Source organism: Haliotis rubra, unplaced genomic scaffold, assembly GCF_003918875.1.
Source record: "Haliotis rubra isolate DU_JTF1 unplaced genomic scaffold, ASM391887v1 Scf377, whole genome shotgun sequence".
Taxonomy (NCBI): Eukaryota; Metazoa; Mollusca; class Gastropoda; order Lepetellida; family Haliotidae; genus Haliotis; species Haliotis rubra.
Window position 1 is genome coordinate 534,988 of NW_025767054.1, and position 19,968 is coordinate 554,955.

The following is a 19,968-nucleotide window of genomic DNA, read 5'->3' on the forward strand; positions in this document are numbered from 1 at the left end:
CAGATAGGTCGCTGGGTGATGCAGAGTCTAGCCATGACTGATACACCTGAACCCCTCGCCAGTCTACTGCTGTTGGTCGACCCTGCCCCGTCTGGTGTTCCGCTAGAGTGGTGGAGAGGCGTGGGACGTAGTCCGCCGCCTCCAAGAAGCGTCCTGCTTCCCCAGACATCCCATCGCCGCAGCCGAAGACTAGAGTTTTTCTACTGCATCTCAACGCGACCTCTGAGGGGAAATCAACGAAGTCTACTTGAACTTTCTCAGCCGAGATTGTTCCCGTCGCAGATTTGGGCCTGTATGATGATCAGCCGATCATCATACCTGATGTACATCAAAAGAATGACCGATGTCGGCAACAGTGATGTCAGCGCAGATCAACATGCAGCCTGATGTACCAACGATGATATTCTATGATCTTCCTGAGGGTCCCGTCGCTACCAACACTCAACGCAGACTTCGCACCCCCAGGGCAGCGTCGACCTCTGAGGGGAAATCAACGAAGTCTACTAGGACTTTCTCAACCGAGATTGTTCCAGCCGCTGAACTGGGCCTCTACGATGATCAGCTGATCATCATCCCCGACGTACGCCACAAGAAGCGACCGGAGACAGCTACAGTGACATCAGCAGAGATCGCCATGCAGCCTGATGTCTCTACACTGACGCCAGACGACTTCCCCTGAGGGTCCCCGCCGCTAACATCGCAGAGAGGGCACTCCGACTAATTCATCGCAGACCATCCCAGATGAACTGTTGCGGCAAATCATGATCATGATGGAGGGCCACCACAGACTGGGAAGCAGCCAGCCCAAGGCCCGAGCCAGCCAGCGAAGGTTCCAGCGCGAGACGACACCCCAGAGGCACCCCCATCAGCGTAGCAGCCACGACGAAGCCACCTTCGCGAAGGAAGTCGCAGACCACCTCCACGAAGGACCCAGATGTACAGCCGAAGGCTTAAGGGATAGATCATCACCTTCCTCGGCTTCATCCCTAGATGCGGACTCAGAGACCGTCAGACCTCACGAAAGCCGGCGAAGGTCAAATCGCCGTTCCCCAGGACCGGACGCAGAGGAAGCTTAGCGAAGGCCTTAGCGAAAGGCCTTTCGCGAAGGACACCTGACTACACGAGAGCTTCGCGAAGCTATCAACATTCTCCTCACAGGTCTCCGAGAAGGTCAACCCATAGACGCAGTTCACCAACACGATCTCCGCGCCGTTAACCGCGCCGATCTCCTCGTACATCACCACACCAGTCTGCACACAAGTCTACAGTCAGGTCTCCCCGAGCGTCACCCGACATAGAGATAGAAATACACAGTCCACCATCAGAAGAGCATCAACTTCTCATCAGTGATGCTGGGATAGAAAATGATGGAGGCATCATTTTCTCAGACGCTGAGATACGATATTGGATGGTAAACAACCTAGATCTCTCTTCACCTTCCAAGAGTGGCAACTCGGCGCAGACATACCTGATAAAGGAAGACGAGGCAGACGCCATCACCTTACCTCCAATCGACTCGATTGCTGCGGTGCCACAGTATGTGGACACAGCCTACCATAAAGCCATAACAGTTCAAGCGCCAGAGGCGTATGTTATTGGCATTAATAGATCTAGTACGATCAATGAGATTCTTATCACCAGATTTAGGTGACCACGACTTCTGAGGATGATAGGATGATCTACTCGGCTCTACTTATGCAGAACCAGCAAGAACCACACCCTGTATGAAGCTAACGCTCATATATTGATCGGTTTCTAGACGCCGCTAAGGAAGTCGCAGGCCACTCTCCGAAGGAGCTACAGCCTCACCAGTTACAAGGGGCGCCACGGAGAGAGGCGCTTCACCCGACCCCACATATTGCTGAGTGCGCGGTAAAACAATACACTCACTCACTCCTGTTGAACACAGAGGTCGATTCATGGAAGCAAGCTCATATATAATATATATACTGATCGGGCTCTGACTCAATACCTTCGCGAAGGTCGCGAAGGCTAAGGTAACTCCAAGTCTACCTCACACAGGAAATCTAGATTGGATACTTCGAGAGCTTCTTAAATCTCCCGGCGCCCACCGAGGAATTCTCCTCCAAGGTCTCCATATATTAGCCACTTTCGTCATATATAGCTACTCGTCAGTCCGTTCAAGACATCGCATAAGTTGTCTATCAACTGTATGCCATATGCCGATCTATAAGCCTACGCTGAAGACAATTGCACAGGCTATTTACAACACAGAAGCGCCGCTATATTAATTAATCAACGACGTTGCATAGATCTTCACAGAAATCAACCTTTCATTATAGATTGCTAGAATATGCAATCCCGGACTACGATACGATTATCTACATGCGTGACCATTACGCAGATCTGCAGACAATTCAATATCGAAATTGAACAGCAGCCTTGTTACAGCGAGTATAACTCATAATCGTCAAAGTTTCTGAGAAGAAATATGTACAACAAGTTCAGCTTTAATTCTACAATTATGACGATACATTCAATGTATACAGTCTACAAGCTGACAACTTGCAAGTTTATTGTACCTTTATATAAGAAAGTCGGAATTATATTCAAAACTGAACTTACTTTCCACGACAGCCAGGAAAATAACCTACCCAGCATTAATATTACAGAGCGAGGTATTTCGGCGCCGGAGGTTTTCAGCGTTTACCTTTAACCCTCGAAAACGTGGTCACTCGGGTAACTTCGAAGCTACGGTGAAGACCGGCGATTATGCTAATATCAGCGAAGGCAAGATTTTATACAAGGTTTTTCCTGCTACACCGGTGACATCACAGCGGGTATTCTACAGAATCAAAATGCCTTGTTCTGATTGGACGCGCGTTGGACAACGACCACTCCACGAGAGGTCGATCTTAGTTCACAGGTCAACACTTACGTTACAAGTGACAACTATATATCAGTGAACGAGCAAGCCTCCTTACAGTCCAGTTAATCTGAACCTTCATGATCGGGCTGTTTTCTTCAGGTTAGAGACCTCCCCTGTCAAGTTAGGGACGAGGGCGCGGCAGTCAGGCAATTTTACATAAACTTCAACGAGGACAGACACACCTGGTTGTGCACCTACATCGTCAAGGACTTCGCAGCGAATAACCTAGACGACGGGATACAAGTGGATCTAAATCCACAGCGTCTCAGACTACAGCTGAATTTCATAATCAAGCTACTAACACAACTAGATGGTTAGTAAACCTACTTAAACTTTCTGATTGGAGAATTAAAGCGAAGTTTCACCCTCCAACTTGGGGATCTGAATATAGTGCTCCAACACCTCACAAGTGAGGTTTATGAATACGCCTGGATGACATACTTGGACTTCATGATACGATGATTCTATCACGATGGCCAGCAAGAGCACTGTAAATTTATCTCCACCGAACCAAACAGAAGGGAATAATACAACAGATTATTTCCTCTATCATCAACTTCACGCAGAATGAAATCTCACGCACTATATCTCCGTTTGGATCAGAACTGTCATACTACGTGCATACAAGACGGATGGACCCAATCCGACCCTCCATGAGCTTTTAATACTCATGATATTAGAAGCTAACTTCTGCATTGATCTACACAATGTTATTTGAAATAATGGAGGGTTTATTTTCTGGAGATCCGATATGGTGGTTGCCAACCATTATCTGAGAGATATCATCACCGAGGGCGTCTCAGGTATCCACAATTCGATCCCATGGTCCTCGCACAACAGTTGACAGTTCCTCGGAGAAGATAAGTCAATCTTACAGATTTCTACTTATCTTATAACAGTACTAAATAGCTACATGCTATATATAATTTGCTTAAGTTCTTTTTATCATCACAGTACTATGATTATTACATCATACAATATATAAGTTAACAACTCTACAGAGTTGGTTATTATATATTTACCTTAACTTAATTATATCTTAAGCATAGTACTATACTCAGATTGTAAAATATATAAGCTAACAAACTCTACAGAGTTTGGGCTATTATATAGGTAGCTTAAGCTTATTCATATCTTAAGCTCAGTACTATGTTTATATCATATAAGTATATTAGCTAACAAACTCTAAAGAGTTTTTGCTATTTGGCTTAAGTCTCATCATATCTTAAGCAATATGGTTACATTATAACATGTATTAGCTAACAAACTCCCACGGAGTTTTTGCTATATGTAACTTAAGCTTATTCATATCTTAAGAGCAGTACTATGTTTATATCATATAGGTATTTTAGCTATCAAAACTCTAAAAGAGTTTTTTGCTATTATATATTTGGCTTAAGTTTCATCATAATTTAAGCTTTATGGTTACATTATAACTTGTATTAGCTAACAAACTCACGGAGTTTTGCTATTATATATGTAGCTTAAGTTTCCTTCAAATCTTAAGCTCAATACTATGTTTATATCATATAAGTATATTAGCTAACAAACTCTCACGGAGTTTTGCTATTATATATGTAGCTTAAGGTTTCCTTCATAAACTCAATACTAGGTTTATATCATATAAGTATTTTAGCTAACAAACTCTAAAGGGTTTTGCTATTATACAATTAGCTTAAGTTTCATCATATCTTAAGCAGTATGGTTACATTATAAAATGTATTAGCTAACAAAACTCCACGGAGTTTTGCTATTATATATATAGCTTAAATTTAATTATATCTTAAGTTCAGTACTATGGTTATAACATAAAAGTATATTAGTTAATAAACTCTAAGGAGTTTTTTTTTGCTATATACATTTAGCTTAAGTCTAATCTTATCTTAAGCTTAGTACTATGGTTACATTATTAATCTATAAGCTAATAAACTCTACAGAGTTTTGGCTATTATATATGTAGCTTAAGTTAATTATATCTTAAGCACAGTACTATACTTATATTGTAAAAATATATTAGCTAACAAACTCTACAGAGTTTTGCTATTATATATGTAGCTAAAGCTTATTCATATCTAAAGCTCAGCATTATATCTATATCATATAAGTATATTAACTAACAAACTCTAAAGAGTTTTGCTATTATATAATTAGCTTAAGTTTAATCATATCTTAAGCTTAGTACTATGTTTATATCTTAAAGTTTTTTAGCTAACAAACTCTAAGGAGTTTATACTAGCATATTAACAAGCTTAAGTCTATTAGTCTTAAGCATTGTATTAATGTTATATATACTTTATCATAATAAGTACATTGTAATAACCTTTATATGGCAGCTGATAAGTTAGCAGCAGGAATTCATCAGTTCAGTACCTTTATGAAGTTCCCATAGGGTTATTACAATCATCACAGTTCAAATCACTAATTATTAAAATCCAAAGTATTATATATTTCCCACCTCCCTTTCCGTCGGATGCTACAAGCAAAAAGAGCATGAGTCAGGATAAGGAAAAATATGTAATTTTTAGAGTAAAATTGATATTTTATACTTATCCTGACTCATGCTCTTTTTGCTTGTCTTCTTCTTCTTGCGAACATAGTGGAACACTTGTATCTCCCTAATTGAAGCTCCCTTCAATGTAAAATCACTAATTAGTACTCAGCACGAGTTACCTCCCTTCCACAAGCGCGGGAACGAGGGCGCCACCTCCACCCATGTGCCTCACTCTCTCCTCATATACTGAGCCCAACATTTGAATTTACAGGGAAATCCAAAGTGTTATGTGGGGAGGATGGGAGGGCTTACCTCATGAGTCAGGATAAGTATAAAATATCAATTTTACTCTAAAAATTACATTTTCAGGACCCCAAACTATCATGTAGATCTCAAAGTAGACACGCGCCTTTTGTAAAAGCTGAGGATAAATATAGCATGTTAGCAGATACCCTCCATATGTTTCTGAACTCTCTGAATTGTAAATTGAATGATGGTCTGGTAGCCTTGTTGTTAAAGCCCTTGCTTATAATACCAAAGGCCTGGGTTTGATTCCCCACTTGTATACAATGTGTAAAGACCATTTCTCATATACTCCACCATGATATTGCTGGCATGTTGCTAAAAATGACATAAAATGGGCTTTATTTCTCTTGGCTGATGTCTTGAAAGGTGAAAGTATCTGTCACCCTTGAGGATGACTCTAAGCTATTTATAACCAAGGACAATCATGCCAATAGTTGGCACAATTACATGAAAGTTAATGAAAGACTCTCAATCTTATCAGTAAGTTGGGTATCACCTGCAGATGGGAGGGACCTATTCAGCTTACACCACATGGACCATGGTCATTACACATTACATGATGATTTGTAAACATGGACTAAGGTTTGCACCCTTCTTGCCACAATTGGGGCGGTGGGGTAGCCTAGTGGTTAAAGCGTTTGCTCGTCACGCCGAAGACCCTGGTTCGATTCCCCACATGGGCTCAATGTGTGAAGCCCATTTGTGGTGTCCCCTGCTGTTATACTGCTGGAATATTGCTAAAAACGGCGTAAAAACCATACTCACTCACTCACTCTTGCCACAATTGGAACAATGGATACAATCCACCAAGTGGTACAATATGAAATATGCCCTGTTTCGTAACCATGGACTAAGGTTTGCACCCTTCTTGCCACAATTGGAACAATGGATATAATCCACCAAGTGGTACAATATGAAATATGCCCTGTTTTGTAACCATGGACTAAGGTTTGCACCCTTCTTGCCACAATTGGAACAATGGATACAATCCACCAAGTGGTACAATATGAAATATGCCCTTTTTCCGTAACCATGGACTAAGGTTTGCACCCTTCTTGCCACAATTGGAACAATGGATATAATCCACCCAGTGGTACAATATGAAATATACCCCCAAAGCATTATTGTATTGGTAAATCTCACTGAGAAATATGTTTTTCTTCAAGCTGAGCATAATCCATCCATTTTATTTTTCGACAACCGCTTTGACAAACAGGTGGGTATAGCAATCAGCATGTATGACTGTCCATCCAGAACATCTACCGTATATTACCGTAGATAAGCCGATCTCATAGATAAGCCCACCCCTAACTTGACCCTTAGATTCAGTGTCAAAATGGTATGTTTCGAACATAAGCCGACCCCCCAGCGATGGGGTCCTAATCACGGTCTTATTGAAGCCTGCTGTACAGATCAGTTTTGTGGTGAACTGGTGCCTTTTAATGATTGTGGATCTTTTCATGTTTTCTTTTCTGTTGTCATGATGACATGTTAGATGAGTAGTGGAAATAAGGGTAGTTCATGATATTGTTTTTACTGAACTACAGTTAACCAGTAGCAGCGGGGTAAAAACTACGCTACTAATACCCCTTGTTTCGCTTGTTAGCAAAGTGACCTAGATGGAATTTAACATTGCCTCAGTCATTTCTCAGAATGTTTGTGCAGAGGAGGACCCCAGAAATTGAGCAAAATAAAGAAATATTTGTGAAAATGCATTATCAGTCCCTTGTAAATTAATGTGGAAAATGATGCGAAGGTCTTCTAATTGACATAATTTATGCAGTGGGCCAAAATAATCCCTCTCCACACACAATATTATCTGTTCATATAACAAAAACCTGAATAGTAATCATCAGAATCAAATCTAACGAATATTTTCCTAATTCTGTTTCAGAATGAGCTGAAAGAATTGAAGAAGAAGCATCATGAGATTCTGGAACACCAGGCGAAGTCAGCACTGTCTCCACTCGCAGCGCCATCTACTGTTCCCGCTCATTCTCAGCCAGGAAGTTTATCCACCCAGACAGGCCTAGGTAGGTAGCCCCCGTTATCAGGCTCAAAGTCCACCCTTCTGCTAGTTTGCATGTCAGACACTGATTAATGCTGTCAACTGCCTAGTGACAAATGGTCCCTTTGGCAAACCTTATAACTTTGCAAAGTCACACGCTCCTCCTACCGTCCTAGGTGCGGCCTGTTCTGAGGGCAGATATCCGCTTTACTTGGAAACATTTGTAAACTTGGTAGCTGTGAGTGTTGAAACTTGCCGTCCAACTTGGGGTTTCCTTGGCACCGAGAGAATCTAATCTTGAGAAAACCACTATCTCAGGAAACACTCTTAGTCATTCAAAGGTCAGGAAAACTTACAGCAATGAAGGACAGGCACGAGTTTGTGTGACTTGACTTACTCTCCGTGAATGGAAAGTTCTAGTTGGGTCACTGTTTGATCCTTACTGTTGGGTATTAGATCAAACATATAGATTAGGATGCTGAAGGTCATAGATTTTATGAAACAAATTTTATCCTTCGCTCCAAAGTACATTCAGTGTACAATGTTACAATGGCATATTTTTCATCCATATTAATCAGTGTGTTAAATCTCCAATCTGTTATGATAAATATCCTGGGCCCATTCGTCACAATAGATACATTTACAGTCTGACTTTTTGGCGCTCTGATAAGCCATCCAATCAAATATCAGAAGTGGTAATACAGAGCGTGAAAACTACAAATCTACCGTGTCTTGTATCTTTTTTTTCCATTATTTTTTTATAGAAAAAACAAATGTAATTTTTAACTTTCCATTGCTTATATGTGACTTTACTTACCCCTTGAAGTGGGGCAGTGGGGTAGCTAGTGGTTAAAGTGTTTGCTGTCACACCGAAGACCTGGGTTCAATTCCCCACATGGGTACAATGTGTGAAGCCCATTTCTGCTGTCCCCTGCTGTGATATTGCTGGAATATTGTTAAAAGCGGCGTAAAACTAAACTCACTCACTACACCTTGAAGTAAGTTTTATGCATTTGTTTGATCTGTAAGAGATAGTGATTTAGCCATGATATATGCATAATAATGCAGGCTGTCATTCAGACTACAGTTCCTGGATTTGATTAATGGCATTGACACTAAATGTGTCATCACTGCCTGCTGCACACACACACATACTCCCTCTATTGAATGGCATGCAGCACTGTCAAGCATATCCTAGTCCCATGTGGATACAGTAAATAATTGATAGTGGTTGTTTCACCATGTAGTGAGAAACCTAGTATGAATATGTTTGCTTAGGAATTCTATTAGTTAGTATTGTGTTGTCAGACAGTAATGAGCCTGAGTGGACATGATGGGTGAGTTGGGATTAATGCTGTTTGACCTGTAGTCAGGGCGATGGGGTAGCCTAGTGGTTAAAGCTGTCACTCTTCACGCTGAAGACACATGGGTACAATGTGTGAAGCCCTTTTATTTTTGGCTGTCCCCTGTAGCGATATTGCTAGAATATTGCTAAAAGCAGTTTGTAATTAAACTCACTCACTCACTCACTCATTTGACCAGTAGTCAAGTAACATAGTGTTGCGTCAGCTTAATATACAAGGAAAGCCTGAAGTGTTTACACTTTGGTGAAACCTACAAGCACGGATATAGTGTTAGCAAACTTGAATGTTATCAAAGTGAGCTGTCAGTATTATGATCATTTGAGATCATGAAGAATATTTGAAAATAACCAGGTTAAGATTTATATAGCTTTTGTTAAGATTTATATTAGTAGTTTTGATGCATAGCATGTCATGACAAAACTTATCACTATGCATATTGGGGGCAATGGATTAGCCTAGTGGTTAAACCGTTCGCTCGTCACGCCAAAGACCAGGGTAGGATTCCCCATATGGGTACAGTGTAAGAAGCCTATTTCTGGTATCCCCTGCTGTGATATTGCCAGAATATTGCTAAAAGTGGCATAAAACCTAACTCACTCACTCACTCACTGACTAACATTTTTAGAAGAGTATTATTCTTACACATTTGAAACATACATGATATCCCTGTGCAGAGTAACTATTGCTAAATGAAAAGACAACGGACTAAGCAAAAACTTGATCAAACTCACTCACTCACTCTATACATATTGTAATTTCACCTCAGTACATCATATCAGCTCTGACCTTCCCCAGAAGGTTTATTCCTACTTTGTAACAGGGTTTGACTGTAATAAAAAATTTAAATTGAAAAATAAATCATCAGAAAATAGTTCATTATCTTAATTCAGTCTGGTGATGTGTGGGGCAGTGGGGTAGCCAGTGGTTAAATCACGCCCGAAGACCCGGTTCGATTCCCCACATGGGCACAATGTGTTAAGCCCATTTATGGTGTCCCCCGCCGTGATATTGCTGGAATATTGCTAAAAGCGGCGTAAAACTAAACTCAGTCAGTCAGTCTGGTGATGTGTATTGTGCAGTTGAAAATAAATGGGAATTTTGTCATAGGTTGGATTGTCTGAGCAGACAGTTTACAAATTTCACAGTGTGTTTATGAACCCTAATGAGTGTGTTCACAGGCTTCAAACATCTGACAAATTGTCAGCACTTGAAAGTTAGTGTTTTCATTGTTTTTCCAAATGGTGTATAGAGGGTTTCCTTATACACAAATGGATTAGTTTGACACAACCAGCTGCCACCTCTTGTAGTCATGACAACAGTAAGCTGAAACTCAGGTAGGGGAAGATACCCCTGCCTTATCTGTCAACTTCCTGTTCGATATCTCCACTGCAGATAGTAGAGACAAGCTGCGTGGACCCTCAAGGGCCTGATATCTGCTGTAGATAGTTTGACTTTATCTCGCATGGTTTTCCTGTACCACCAGTAGGGGGTCATTGTGAATCTTTACTTACACTTACAAACTGTGTCATTTCTCAATTTGGGGAAAAAATGGTTTGCCACTGGGAGAAAATGTTCTGCAGTTGAATTAAAATGTTTGGTAAAATGTTTCTGAATCATTTCAGGTGGTTGGCTAAAACAATTTCATTTAGGATCCAGTGTCCTCCAGATAGAACAGCTCTTCATACAATATTCATACAGTTAGAAGAATATATAATATTTTGGATAGAATGGACTGCATTGGATGTAATGTTGCTATGGGGTCAAATTTACAGTTGATGCAACAAATGCTTTGTAGAAAGAAAGAAATATGTAATCAAATATTGTTTTGGGATTAAATAGTTTCCAGAGGAAAAAATATTAATAGAAAATGTTCCTGCTTTGTAGAAGGAAGAAATATGTCACCAATTAATGTTTTGGAATTAAAGGAAAGAAAGAGGAAAGAATATTCATAGAAAATGTTCAATAAACTGCCTGTGGAAATAATATCCTTGAAAAAATGTTGCTCTGGAATGTTTTAACCTAGGATATTACTTCCCATGGAAAGAATTTATAGGGAAATAAATAACCAATTACAAATATTCCTCTGTTGGAAGAAGATTGTCCCCACAGAGGGGAGAACTGTGCAGGAGGTAGCTTTCTTGCTTGAAGTCAATACACATAACTAATAAAATTTGAAAGCAGATTTGTAGACGGCATTTTAACAAACAACCAAAATAGTTTTGATTCAGCATGTTCTTAATGATTTTCTATACTTCATCTACTCAGCAGTATAATGGCAGTTAAACAATTTAGCCTTTGCATAAAATACGGAACACTGTATAATGTCAGTTTCTGACACAGTTGAACTGTTTATGTGTAGACAATGTGTTCATGGTTTCATTTACAAGTCCAACAGTCTGTTCCACTTCCTATAGTATTGTCAGTCAACCCTTGAAACAGCACCTCCTTTCATGCGTCATCTACAGCAGACATGAGACTAGAATTTGAATTTCTCTATTGGGAAAGAAGCAGACGTCTTGAGTCAAGTTCACCAAATGAGCAGCGTATAGAAGTAAGCAGTTTTGTGAGGAATGCTTTCTCCTTTTGACGACAACAAATATTGACACAGGTCATATGATGGAGACTTAGGCTCGCTAGGTGTTCTTAACTAGTCATCCTGACTGACAGTGTGGTAGACAAGTAGAACAGGCCATTGAGGACTAGGATGGGCAGATGTCTGTGCAGGTATCTGGAGAAGTCGCTTGGTGTTGTGAGCTAGTAAAGCCAGTATGGACATGAAGAAATTTGAAAGTGGTTGTGATCGCCATGAATAACTTTAATTATGCCAATACCTTGACAGTGCTAAAGAGAGATGCTGTGGGTTTACTGTCCGGATGAAAGCTTGTCAAATATGAATGGATAATTAAGTACAGCTGTTTCAAATATGCAGGCAAACAATACGATGTGTTCTCATGATTAATTGTTGCTGTTTTATGTCTGTTTATTCTCAAAAACATTCTCAAAATATTGTCCAGCTTTAGATTACTGTATTGAGTATTACATTTCACTTAAATGGGAATGCATCAATTTGTGTCATCTGCTAATGGATTTCCTCTAATTTGGCAAATACTGGCCCCAAAACCAAATGCACAAGACATGGTCTTAGAATAATAACAGCACAATATCATCAAACATTACATTCCACTTTAACAAGAAAACGTCATTTTGTGTCAATGGCAAGTGGGTTTCTTCAAAATCCTACATTGCCATTGGCTAACACTGCACCAAAGATCCCAATGTATGAAACAAGGTCTTTTTATGATGGCAACACAATATCATACCAGAACTCATCAATTCCAGTGAAGAATAGTGTGGTACTTATTGGTTTGAAAACTTATGTATAGTACTATTCCATTCTTATAGTAACACCTGTGAAGGTCAGGGTTAGAATGAACCTTCAGTAACCCATGCTTGTCGTAAGAGGTGACTAACAGGATCTGGTGGTCAGGCTCGCTGACTTGGTTGACAGATGTCATCGGTTCCCAATTGCGCAGATCGATGCTTATGCTGTTGATCACTGGATTGTCTGGTTCAGACCCAATTATTTACAGATCGCTGCCATATAGCTGGAATATTGCTGAGTGTGGCGTAAAACTAAACTCACTCACTCACTGTGCTGATTGACACAGTGAGTGAGTAAGTATGGTTTTATGTCGCTTTCAGCAATATTCAGGCAACATCATGACAGGGGAGACCAGATAATGACATCACACATTGTACCCATATGTGGATTCAAACTCTTCATCCTGACGAGCGAATGCTTTAAACACAAGGCTAACCTCACTCACTCACTCACTCACTCACTCACTCTTTTAGTAACACTACAACAGTCATAAGCTTGTGATAAACTATGTAGTTACGATAGGCCCTAATGTTACGAACACTTTGTGGATTGGGACTCACTACATAATGAAGTGTTATCTGGAGGACTTCTGTGATAAAAGTGCAATACACCATAATACACCAGTATCTGTCACATTGTTGCCTTTCACCACCAACCATGTGTATAATACCGTATCTAGGCATACAATAACAAGTGTCTGAGTACAGATAAAGAGCAAAGTTATCAATCCACACAAAGACGAGAACCTGCATGATGTGTAATCAACATCCGGTGAGATAATCACGTGTAGAGTACATGTGCGTATATTATTACTGTCAGTTGGGTGGCTGCTGATTCATTGATGGTGGATTGGTTGTTTTAAATGTTTAACGCCACACTCAGCAATATGGAGGCGGTCTGTAAATAATCGAGTCTGGACCAGACAATCCAGTGATCGACATCATTAGCATCGATCTTCGCAATTGGGATACAGTGACATGTGTCAACCAAGTCAGCGAGCCTGACCACCCGATCATGTTAGTCGCCTCTTACGACAAGCATGGGTTACTGAAGAACAATTCTAACCTGGATCTTCACAGGTTGATTCATTAATGATTTTCTCTGACATAATGCACATTTTTTTTTCTGAAGATAAGGACTAGGTTTAGTTCTGTCTGATTGAATTGCAACTCTTGCAAGTATACAGAAGATAATTAGCTGAATTATTGAAATAAGGAGTAATGATAGTAACTACAATAGGGAGTAAGAAATATGTCAGAAGGAAAACTCCTCAAAACTCCTCAAATTCTCCTCAAGTAAATAAATAGGAAATTTTGTGAGTTCAAGTTTCATTCACATTTAACATATTTATTCATACTGACCTACAGGACCAAAAATGAGTTGTAATGTAAGCAAAACAAAAAAATAATTTGGGGTATCAATATTTTCCTAGTTTAACAAATAGACCTTGATCTTCACTAGTTCTCCCTGACTGACAATGTGCTTAAGACGCAACGCAGGCCATTGAGGACTGCATTTGCTGCTGTCAGTGCAGCTGTCTTCAGAGACACTTGCTGTAGTCAGTCAGAGTAGCCCTGACGCACCTGTTGAATTTTAAATAGGAAATGCAAAGAAATTTAAAAAATATGATTTCATTTAACTTCATGTCCCATATACTTCATGTGTAGAGGAAGTGGAGTTTGAATGGCTTGTAAACATATTTTGTCTTGAATACACATATCAGCCCACATTGTTGTAATTCCTGTTGTCCAACCTGCCTTAATTTTTTGTTGTGATTCCTTGAGAAACATTTGTGGATTATCTTATATGTTACTTGAAAAGCAGTTATGCACAACCATAAATGTAGCTGCACTATTAAACTTTGTCAAACCCTGAGCTATGAGTTACAACAGATGTTGATGCAGGTTTATGTATGTTTCAGCCCTAACACATTTTCCAATTTCTATGTAAATGCCTGTAAGTGTGTGATGCACTATTAAGCTATATTTAACCTCAGAGATACATGACAACAGATATCAATGTAGTTAGGTATTATTGAAGCCCAAGTATAAATAACAATAAATAGCTGAAGTACTATTGTTATTCAACCCAAACAATAAATAGCAATGAATGCTGATGTACTATTAATTTTTATTCAACCCCCAAATATAAATGACAACAGTGGAGTTTGGCATTATTCATCCTCACATATAAGTGACACAATTCTGACAATGTAGTCAACATTGTTAACCCTTCACATAAGTCAAGATGTTGGTGCAGTGTTAGTGAGTGAGTTAGGTTTTACGCAGCTTTTAGCAGTCATCCGGCAATATCATGGCAGGGGACACCAGAAATGGGCTTCACACATTGTACCCATGTTGGGAATTGAACCTGGGTCTTCGTCATGATGAGCCAACACTTTAACCACTACACTATCCCACCGCCCCTAGATGAAGTGTTAAGTATTAATCAACCCATACAAAATGATTATAGACACTGAGGCAGTAGATATTATCTCCCTACACTAACATGAAAAGAATCAGCATTGATACAAAATACCGATTTGTGATTCGTAATGTTACCTATTACACTGAGAAGTTGAGACAAAACAGGGTTGCTCAATGCTTTTTGGTTTTTTCCACGGAAATACTGACTGCTACAACCGTAGCCATGCTCTGACAGTCAAGAAGAATACTCTATTGGTTCAACATCTTGGGAGATACTGTGTTACGTGAGGATAATAAGTAATTCAAGCATTCAGGATAATTCTGCAATTCAGTTTTTCTCATCCGTCTATTCACAATGAGTGGTCATGTGAACAGGTGCAGAAATCTATCCAGCGTGGTTTTTGTTAACCCTAACAGTGACACCTGTGTCAGTATGACATGTGTATGCTAGTGTTGTCACTACAAGGAAGTTATGAAGGTCATATTGTCCTGAAACATCAGTGGTTAAATGTAACAGAAGATCAGTTTGCTAAGCATGACTTATTTCTTGTAACAATACGTCATTTCTCGTTCTAAGTGCATGTGTCGTTGTAGGAATATGTTTCCAGTTATGCTGGTGAAGTTTCACTCATTGTGCTTGTGAAAATGCTTATGAGGATGAAATTTAGACACTTTCAAATTCAAAAGAGGTAATGGATATCACACGTTCTGTTTAATCCGGTTGAAAGCAGGTAACCAGTTTCCCAATGAGTGTGACTTTGAATGGTGTAGTTGTTCAGATTCCAGGAAACCAGCCTGAGTACCGGTATGTAATATCTGTTTGTTAACCAGAAGAAACAAGTGTTTTTCAAGGTTCTTTGCTTTGATAATACACTTATTTCCTCAGAAAATCCCTTCCTGTTTGGGGTGTTTATGAGATTCAGTTTGTATGTTAAGAGTTAATGAGCCATTTAATCATGAGTTGGTTGAAAGATATACCTTTGTAGTTTGTTAAGTTTCTCCCTAGAAAGTTATTATTTGTTATTAATACTATGTACACTTATATGTTTTGACATGCTTAGGCCCAGGTAAGACAATATATTTAGCACTCTTGTGATTGTGCATGGATAGAGAATCCCATTATCATTCTTCACCTGACGGTTATGATGAGTGAGTGAGATTTTAGCAATAATCCAGCAATATCACGGCAGGGGACACCAGAAATGGGCTTCACACATTGTGCTCATGTGGGGAATCAAACGTGGGTCTTCGCATGACGAGCGAACACTTTAACCACAAGGCTACCACACTGCCCTATTATGAAGGAAGTTTATATATTATTTCCATACGAATATATATGTTTATTAATTATGACATTTGAACAGTTTCCAGTAATATTCATTTTTTCATATTTACCATGCAGAAAATTCAGTAAAAGTCAGAGTCAAATTTGTGTTAATCAGTTTAATTTTTCTTTGAAAAACAAAATTGCACCTGACAGCTTTATACTATTGAACAAAAAAACAAGACAGCTCCCAGTGTTGGATGTTTGGATGTTGAATGGGTAGATCTCCTGCCATGCTTATCAGTCATCTCACCTGGCACTTCTACCTGACTGAGGCCCATGATGTGGGAGGTCACTCTACCCGAAGTGCCAGCTTGTTTCTGCTGAGTTACCAATCACCTGATATTTATGACGAGTTGGAGTGTGAGTAATACCGTTGATAAACCCACACCTGGCTCTGCGTCTCGTTTCTACCTTGACGGGCAGGTCAGTATGGCCGCTGCGGGACGCTTCTTCGTGAACAGGATGTGCACTACAGCGGTTATGGCCCATGTGTATCGATTCAAACTTAATCATGGAAACACCAATATCTCCAGGAACTAGAAGCCTCTGATTGCCTTTTCTGAGTGTGCTTTGCAAACTTCACCACGGTTTTAGGTGCTGAGATATCAGTTGCTAACAGAATGACTATTGGGAAAATATTATTTCCACTGAATTTTTTTAACTGAGTGCAATTAATTCACTTGAATTGGTTTTGTTTTTATGTGTTGGAAATCAAAATTTTAAAGGGACATTGTGCTCCACAGTTAGTCCAGTTTTTAGACATTGTAATAAGTGATATATGTGATTATCGTAAAACTGGATTTGGCAGAAGCCAGGCTGGTGTTTGGCTATACTTAGTCCCCATGAAAGGACACCATGTCGCAAGCTGGTACTAGGCAGTACTTGTGTTTTTATCATCACTTTATGAAAGTGTATTTTTACATTTTAATATCATCAATTTTCTCTTCACCCCTAAACCCTAACCCATGTCTGGTTATGATCATATACATTTATCTAAGTCGTAGAGGTCACCCGTTGCAACTTTACACCTTATCCCTGCCTAGCCAAACCCTATGCAACCCAACACCCCAACATCTCACCCTAACCCATGTCTGGTTATGATCATATACATTTATCTAAGTCGTAGAGGTCACCCGTTCCAACTTTACACCTTATCCCTGCCCAGCCAAACCCTATGCAACCCAACACCTCAACCCTAATCCTAACCCATATGTAGGTATGATCAACCAAGTGGCATAGGTCATCCCTGCCCACCCAACCCAATACCATTAACCCTACAACCCTGTCCCCTTGCTATATGCAATTCCTATCTTATCCTCATTGCCTCTCACCCCTATCTATAGTCAGTAACCCCTAGCCCTTCCCGCCTCACCCTCTTTACCCCTAGTGCAGGTGTGGTCTGGACACAACCCAACACTCAAGCTGCTTGTACCCATTGCACCCTCTTACGTTAACACCCGCCAGTATTCGGTAGTCATGTGCATAGATCTAATCTGCATTGCACAATACCCAGCACTGGTGAAGAAACTCAACATATTGAGTGTGTACTTCAAGACATTTACTTCAGTTAATATAGTATTGTAACTGGAATTATATTATATAGCTGTATTATAGGGGAATATTGTCAATGGATTGTTCATTGTGAAATGTAATCATGAAGTGAGTTACACCCAACTGTTATGCTACTCAAAAGAAGTTAAGCAATTGACTATTGTTAAGCTGTGAAGTCTTGACGGATGATTTTTTTTCTTATGAATACTTTGTCTATCTAGTTTATCTGACCAGTATAATTTTGTGTTTTACATGGCAGAATCTTGTGTTTGGACATGCAAAAACAACAAATTTTAAGGTTTTTATTATTTCCTTTTTTAAACAAAATGGCTTAATTAACATCTTTTTGTTTAAAAGATTTAAAGAATGGTCATTTGCAAAAGCATACCAATACAGTTCAATGCATATTTGATGAGGGCTTCTGCCTGGAAAACATTGGTTTATTTAATACTTGTCCTTTTCTCATGTCAACTGTTAAAGCAATACTACAGTCAGTTAGGGGAGTTAAATATTGTAACTGGCAGTTAGCCTAAGTTTTCATTTTTTGTTTTTTAAATAAATGCTGCACATTCATCCATAAAACAAGAAAGACATTCGTTCATCCTCTGTAAATCAAACTGAGGTCAGTTCAGCAGATGATATAGGAAGAGTGAGGGTCATTTTCTGAATCATGGCACCTGAGAAGTCAAACATGAAAGTGTGTACAAGGTCTGTGGGGTCAGGTCTACTTAATTTCATCTAAACTTTAGCCAACTTAATCTTGTTATTAACCATGAGGCTAATGTTTAATGTCAACATGACCATGTCATGGCTGAATGTTTGCCATGGGACCCATCTGAGTCAGGTGGAATCTTTCAGTGAAATGTCCACTTCATGCAGGATGTTGAGACAATTAGCCTGATTACCTGAAGACTAATTAACATGTAGTTTAACACTCATGATCTCAGTGTGTGGGAATTTCTTTATGCAGTAATAGAGGGTATTTGGGCATGTCTACAGTGATGTATACTACACATTGTTTGATAAGGAAATTCATGTTGGTCTGGTTGGGATGGAACTCCATTGCAGAGAGAAGTGGACATACAATTAATATACAACATTGCTGAGGAATAGGAATGGCAAGTCTTAATGGATGATCAGCTTCTTTATTGTACAATAGCCACGTTTTGATATAGATATGTACACCATTTTCAAGCATGACAAGCCAAACTGTTCAGACACAATCTAAAATTTAGAGTTATTCTTTACTTTAAGGCACAATATCACACCACACTTCTAAAAAAAATACATAATGCATTTCTGTCAATAATACTAACTATCAGCCCTCAGAGAAGCTACCATATAATTTATCCTTAAAAAATTACTTATTTAGATTACAATATTAAATTAAAAGTTCGAATGGATTAATGCAAAGTTGCATAAAATCGACCCTCGTGCCCACTACCGGCCGAACATTATTTAAAGCGAACCCCATAGAGTAATGTCTTTTGGAGCACTCTTTACGAATATCCTACGCACAACTTGTGATTGAAACCAGTTCGGCAAACACTGACAGCACCGCGATGAGACAGTGTTCGATGTACGGAGCAATCGTTTACATTCCATATATGGCAAGTGTTATCTGTTTGGAAGCTGTTCACCTCGAAGTTTCAATTATTGATTTCAGGCAAGTCGTAAGGGATAGTAAGTCTTTTATTGCATCAATAGGAAGCTTAAGTGAGTGCATTTGCCCCCAATATATATAATATAGACCAAAATATTGTCAAAAATGTGTGACATTGTGCCTTTAACCATTCAGAGCTAATTTGATTGGTGAGTCACTTAGGACATGTTTCATAACTGCTAAAATATCAAACCTTTCTGCAAATTTCTTAGTCGATTCTTCCATCTTAATGTCATGTTAAGGAGTGAGTGAGTTTGGTTTAATACTGCTTTGAAGAATATTCAGTTAGCAGTACATCCCAACGTGTCATCCTGATGTCGAAGGAAAGGCTGAAGTGATGTAGGCGTAAGGTGTTTACCACTTTCATAAAACCATGGGGCATGGCTGTGGTGCTGACAAACCCAGGACATAAGCATACCCAACTGGGATTCAAACCAACAGTTATAGGCTTCTGGCATGCACAAGGGACATAACTCTGCACAAGGACATTGACGTGCTTTAGGTGACTTGTCAAGGAGCATCATGTGTTCGTCAAAGATCAGATTATTGTAAATACTAAT

The 19,968-nt window shown here is 39.5% G+C and overlaps 2 protein-coding genes across 2 annotated transcripts in view; both read left to right on the top strand.

Annotated features, from left to right (window-relative positions):
- Positions 1-19,968, top strand: part of LOC124286168 (thyroid receptor-interacting protein 11-like) — a 42,866-nt gene that overhangs the window by 6,908 nt on the left and 15,990 nt on the right. Inside the window, exon 4 of the mRNA XM_046722518.1 lies at positions 7,582-7,720. Coding sequence (XP_046578474.1) covers positions 7,582-7,720 — 139 coding nt within the window. The remainder of the gene's footprint in view (positions 1-7,581; positions 7,721-19,968) is intronic.
- Positions 15,432-19,968, top strand: part of LOC124286169 (thyroid receptor-interacting protein 11-like) — a 47,005-nt gene continuing 42,468 nt past the window's right edge. The window contains exon 1 of the mRNA XM_046722519.1: positions 15,432-15,556. The gene's annotated coding sequence lies outside the window, so the exon portion shown is untranslated. The remainder of the gene's footprint in view (positions 15,557-19,968) is intronic.